Source organism: Solanum stenotomum, chromosome 8 (genome assembly GCF_019186545.1).
Source record: "Solanum stenotomum isolate F172 chromosome 8, ASM1918654v1, whole genome shotgun sequence".
NCBI classification, from domain to species: domain Eukaryota; kingdom Viridiplantae; phylum Streptophyta; class Magnoliopsida; order Solanales; family Solanaceae; genus Solanum; species Solanum stenotomum.
In genome coordinates, this window is record NC_064289.1 from 51,266,543 (window position 1) to 51,273,207 (window position 6,665).

At 34.8% G+C, this 6,665-nt stretch overlaps 1 protein-coding gene across 1 annotated transcript; it reads right to left on the reverse strand.

The window, feature by feature from the left end:
- Positions 1 to 1,056: 1,056 nt before the first annotated feature.
- Positions 1,057 to 4,955, reverse strand: LOC125875227 (putative pentatricopeptide repeat-containing protein At1g12700, mitochondrial). The gene is made up of 2 exons (XM_049556329.1): positions 2,973 to 4,955; positions 1,057 to 1,711 (listed from the first exon to the last, which is right to left on the reverse strand). Exon 1 carries the CDS (start codon positions 4,896 to 4,898, stop codon positions 3,132 to 3,134), a length of 1,767 nt encoding a protein of 588 aa, XP_049412286.1. The 5' UTR covers positions 4,899 to 4,955; the 3' UTR covers positions 1,057 to 1,711; positions 2,973 to 3,131.
- Positions 4,956 to 6,665: the final 1,710 nt, after the last annotated feature.

Genomic DNA, 6,665 nt, shown 5'->3' on the forward strand with positions numbered 1-6,665 from the left:
GGCACCAAAAATAAAAGAGAAAAAAATTTGAAAAGACAAAATCGAGAAAAAGAGGAGAAAAAAGCTCAAATTTGTCCAACAATGGTGTTTGAGTGAAAATAAAGAAGAAAGATGGCCTTTAAAGGTCAAAATCTGACCGTTACTTTATTTTTAAGGCATCTCACGCTCTTACCTTGTGTGTATCACACGCTCCATGTGGAGTCTTTCCATATAGGATGCCACATCAAAAAAAGTGTTTAAAATGTTGAGTTTGGATGGGTTCAGGGGTCCAGATGACAAAAGGATAAGTATAAGGGTTCACAATACAAATAGATACAAGTACAAGGGTCCACCAGACCATTCTGCCATTTTTTTTTGAAAAGGTTCATTCCGACATCTATTTGAACTTTGTCAGTTCTCTAGTTTTGTAAATGAGCTGACAAACTATCTCTTTGCATCTTCTTGATGCTTTTTATGATATCCTACCTTCATCAAAATAAGATACTGACATATTCTTAACTGCCTTTTCTTCTCAAATTTTTTTTCCTACATAGTGAGAAATGATCCGGTCGATGTTCCTAGGTAGTAGTTGTTCTTTAGTCTTTTGGACACTGCAACAACGTTTGTAACAACCTTCCACAATTGACTTTTTTTCTTTTTTGTAACATATCTGCATTGTGAAGGGGAGCCTCGTTGCTGCGACTTGACTGGGAGGTGATGGGTTGAAGCCACGGAATGATCTCGAAATGCAAGGTAGGATTGTCCACGTTAAACCCTTCTATTTTCTGGCCCTTTCCTTGAACCCAAGCACAGTGAGAGCTTAGTGCATCGAGTTCTCAAATACCCCTTTGATCTATCTGTCATGCTCCTCTAGTATTGAAATGGCATCACATGAACATACCATTACTGGAAACTATACCATTTGATATTGAGAGACTAAACATGTGTAATCTTGATAGACATTACATTGCTAAGATTATCGTGCTACTTTCAAATGTTTGGGAGGAAGTAGAGAAACCAAATAAAACAGTTCCAAAGTGTAATCAAGAGCTCAACGCTCATCAGTGAAAAACTATTTCTTGAATTCCTATACACAAAAGAAAGCATTTTGAAGCCCTTAGACGAGTCATGGGTTATTTCAAAGTATAATTTTTGGCTCCATATCCCAACGGTGATCCAGTCTTGCCATACCTTTTTATTCTTGCTTCTCTTGTCGTTGAAACGTCTAAACATTCCTCCCCATTAAAATAGACCAGAACAGCAATTGTGTAGTGAAGCTGCATAGTGTACGTTTAATGCATCCTGGCATGATCCATTGGACACCAAAAATAACATGAAACATTGTCCAGAACTGTTTACTGATGGTGCAGTGAAGCGGTGGATGATTTACTGATTCATTGGCACTTGCACACAAAAAGCATCTGCTGCACAGAACAAGCTTCAGGAGTAGCGATCCAAGTGAAACATGTCGGCCCTCAGGGATGCAATTGTCTTCCAAACTATTCTCCATGGCCAGTCCTTGTGAATGCCTCCCATATTCCCGAAAAAATAATTATAACATACTTCGACAATAAACTTGCCGTCTTTCTGAATTTTCCACCACAGTGAGTCACAGACAGACCTGATCATTGAGAGATATAGCCTCCAATTTCACGTCTTCAAATTCCCAATTAACTCAAAAGAGTGAAAAGACTCCAACAAAAAATGAGAATTGCAATGGTCTATTATTTCCCTGGGATGAAAAACATTAGACAAATGATTAGTAGCCAAAGAACAAGTTTAAACTTGTAGCTCTATACCCACATTAGTCATAACTCATAATAGCTACTAACCTTAATAGCGCCTTTACTAGCAAATAATGGTAGTTTTTATGTCATTTGGCGACAATTTAAGGCACTTCTTTTGAAAAATAATAAAAAAGGTAAGGCTTTGTAATGGAAGAACAATTCATCTTCCAGTGGAACACAAACAATAAGAAAATAGTAATGAAATCCTGAGTTCAAGAGCAAGATAATTATTTCAATCTTAAACAAGGCACAAAAGAGAATAAGTATAAAAGCTTAGATACGAACTTAGTATCTGAAAGGACACAGCAGTTCATAAGATAACTTACATGACAAGTCCTATGCAGAATTCATACTAAAAAATCAGAATTCGTTTAGAAACAAAACTGTAAACTAGTCTTCTTTAACTTAGTAAAATAATTATTATTATTAGTATAAGAAACTAAAATACGTCCCAATATCACTAGGTTTTTTTTCTTTTTCTGAAGATCATTGCATACCTTACAGTGACTACAAGCATAGTGAAGATTTCCTATGTGATTATTCAATATTCTGCTGTGCCCATCTCACTAATTAAAGTAAATTACCGCCAATATAACACAATGTTGAAGTATAAGATTTGACACAAAACCCCTTTTCCGCATATCCTTGAAATAACATGTAAGGAATACATTAAAAAGTTATTGAAACAATTACAGTAGAGAATTGCATAAAAATTTCTACATCTTCAAAAGAAATCCCTTCCCTCCATCTCCTTAGTTGGTTGAAAATGGCAATAAAATTGTACATACCATTACTTTGGTAATAAAATTCTTCTTTATTTTACCAAAAAAGGAAAAGTTAGGAAATTTTATTGTTCTAAAAATTCAATTCCCGAAAGATCATCCAGTACTTTTGGTTCATACATAAAGCTCCAAAAAATTATAATTCAAATATTGTGTTGACCATCCATAATTGAATATATTCATACTATATGGTTCATTGACAGAAAGATAGATTGAACTTGTCAAAAAGATTGTTTTCATAACATTTTAAGCTACGGCAATTGTTATTGATTACCAAAATGATAGTACCTGAAGATAACTAAATAACACTCACAATGATATCCCTGCACTTCAAAAGAGTAGCCCTAAAGGAACTCACATTATTTATCTGATTTCCAAAACATAGAAGAGTGGAAAAACAATCAAAATATCAAAAGTGATGTACCTCCGCAATAAGTGCCTGGAAAGCTCAAGAAACACTCTGGCTGCCATTGTTTCAGCTACTTCAACTGCATTGGATGTCGTCTCTTTTGCAAGGGTGAAAAGGAAATTTATAATAGTGGCAGAGTATACGCGAATAAACCAAACCAAGCGAAAGAAATATTCACTGTTTTTTTCCCGAGTGAAGCTCTGGTATCATATGAAGGACAGAAGGATTCTTCCTTATAATCTTTACCAATAACTCGGTTGTAGTTGCATCAAATGAGAAGCCCCTTCCAACCATTTCCTTCATGAAAGATGTCATTTCACTAATTTTGTTGTACCTGAGAAATCCTTGCACAATAACATTGTAAGTGACATTGTTTGGAAAGCAACCCCTGTCTTCCATTTTTCTGAGAATATCTTTAGCTTCATGAAACAACCCTTTCAGACAAAATCCATTTATCATTACCGTGTATGTTCTAACATTCGGAAGCAATCCAATGAAAGAAAGCTTCTCAAAAATAGCACGAGCTTCCTCGAGTTTACCATTTTTGCGCAATCCATTAGTGACAACACTGTAAAATGCAATACTAGTAACTTCTCTCTTTCTTTCCAACTTTTTAAAGAGCGACATAGCTTCTTCAACAAGCCCATACATAAAATAACCTTTGAGCAATACGCTATGAGTGTGTATATCAGGCTCGGGGCCCATAGATAGCATCTCGGCATAAATTTTTTCCACATCGCCAATTCTTCCAACTGCAAACAAACCTTGCAAGATAGTAGTGTAGGTAACTATATTAGACTTTAATCCCTTTTGGGAAATTTCACAAAACAATTGCATGGCCTCGACCAATTTGTTTTTCTTATGGTATCCATTTATTAGTATGTTATAGCTAATAATGTCATGCTCAATGCACTTATCTATCATGATATCAAAAGTTCTCTTTGCTTCATCCAGTTGACCACACAAACAATATCCATCCATTATCGTATTGTAGGTGATTATATCAGGCTCTACACCTTTTCTGACCATGTGTTTCATTAATTCCTCAGCATCTGCAACTTTCCCTTCTTTACATAGTCCATCTATCATTATGTTGAAGGTGTACACATCTGGACAAATATTAAGGTTCACGGCCATCTCAGAGACAAAATTCCTAACCTTTTCCCACTGACCAAGCTTACACATACCATCAATCAATGAATTATACGTGACTACGTTAGGAGGAATTCCTATCTGCTTCATCTCGTTCAAAAGAGTGATAGCAACATCAAAGTTTCCATCTTTGCAAAGCGCATCTATAACAATGGTGTAGATGAATATGTCAGGCTTAGGAAAAGTGTTTTCCTGTTCCATTAACCGGAGCAAACTTAAAGTCTTCTCCGTATGACCCCCTTTACTAAGCCCATTCATGACGGTTGCATACATGACTTCATCAGGTTCACAAATCTTTTCTCGCACCAATTTTTTGAACAATGCAACGGCATTTTTGACCTTATTTTCAGCAAAGAATCCCCTAATTAGTGTGTTAAAGGCGACAACATTAAATGGAATACCATTCTTGAGGTAAATGGGTAATATAGAAAATGCACATTCAACACGATTCATCAGGCAATAGCTATTAATCACATTACTCAAAATGAATTCGTTAATTGGGATACCCAATTTGCGCATTTCTCGAAAAAGAGAAACAACAGCAGAATAATGCTTCATAATTATCATAGTCTTAAATAATTTAGAAAAATCGACAAGAGAAGGAAGAGGCTTCATTGTAACCATTTGCGTAAAGAGAATTACAGCTTCATCTAAACACTTGACATTCTCAAAATTGATGGGTAACCCAATTACATGGGATGAAGAATAAGGTCTAACAGAAAGGGAAGTAGTAAAGTAAGAGAGAAACGGAATACCATTGCACAAGTAACTCATACCAATTCTCTTCATCGATTGCTTCTCAATCTGTCCCCTAATTTTGCACAATTGTTGTTTGTTTAGCTGGCGGAGACGCACCTTCAATTTGTTTGCCTACTTTTTACTTTGGAGGGTTTTTGAAGATGTGTTGTTAAATTAAGGACCCTGTTTGGCGATGCACGTGAAATTATAATTTAAAATCGAAGTTTTATTTGCACACGTGTGTTTTCTCATAAATGGTAAAACTATTAAAATTATTTCAATAAACAACCTTAATTGAGGATTAAAATGGTACTAAGACAACTTAAATCAATTTTGAAAATATTTTATTAAAGGCCTACAATCTCTCAAAATATGGCTTAAGTTCTCTGCGGCCTCTTATAATTGTTCAAATAATTTATTTAGACATTTCAACTAGACCTGGTACCTATTGAACTGAACACCTCTACCAGCCAAGATTAGAACCATTTAAGCATTTTTTTGCCTACATGGCAAAACATTTGTGAGTCACGCAAATGGGGTGTGCGAATCTGTTTTTCTCCCATTTTTTTGCCTGCATTTAACTCCCCCAATGTTAAAATCTTAACGATAATTTCTCTTCTTCCCTTAAATCCATTTTAGAACCCTAAATCCCCAATTTTCTCTTCTTTCTCTAAATCTCCAATATTTCTCTTGTTTATCTCGTTTCTCTCTTCTAATCATTGTCTTTTATCAAATGTCGCAAAATTCAGTGAATATTGAGGAAGCCAATATATGTAAATGTGGTGATTATTGCCGACTTAAAACATCGAGGACTCCATTTGAACTCAGGTCGTCAATTTTTTGGATGCAAAGCATCCAAGGTTTGTAACTATTCGAACAAAAATATTGTCATTGAATTATTCAAAAAATTAAAATGTTGTTTATTTATTACTGTTATGTGGTTTGTAGGGAAACTGCTAGATGTTGCTATTTTAGATGGATTGATCTGTCGCCTGAAAATTCTGATGAATCATCTAGATTTGTGTCATGGAATAGATTCATAGATGTTGAAAATCTAATTGTTCGACTAAAGAGAAAAGTGAAAAAGCTTGAAGAAGAAAGGGATTCTTTGAAATTTAAATTGAATGAAAATGAAGAGAAGATGATGGCATTGAACAAGAAGCTCAAGGAAGTTAAACTCCAAAGGGATTTGAAAAATGTCAAATTTAACAGATTTGTGATTGTTTTTCTTTGTCTGCTAACTATAAAATGGTTCTTTAATATGATGTAGTTCATAGTAGTCTTAATTGTTTAGTTTTGTAGTAGTTAGGAGGTTAATCTAGACCAATTAGTGTTGTACTTAATTGGTTTGTTTTGTAATAGTTAGGCTTATGTTAAGTTCATAATTTGTATCAAATTGGAAGTTTGAATGTGAATTGGTCTGTCTCTTTTGTAACTTGCCTCTGTTTTGTAAGTTGTCCTGTGTTCTGGAAAACCAGAGCAATTTTCCAAATCAATTAGTTCTGGGATCGAGTAGTCTTACATAAATGCATTGAGAGGCAGTCTAGTTGTTTAAAAATTGAGCTAATAACACAAATGTGTGGTTGAAAAATACATAACACAAAGGAATGGTTGAAAAACACATAACACAAATGCATTGAGACTAGTGGCGGAGCCAGGAATTTCACGAAAAGGGTCCAAAAATTAAACAACAAAAGCTCTTTTAAAAAAGGGGAAAATTTGTTGCAAGTGAGATTTGCACATGCAAGCATTGTCTCATTAAAGATGTCTAAACACACATTCAAGACATCTTAAACCACTAGGCTATAACAACTCATT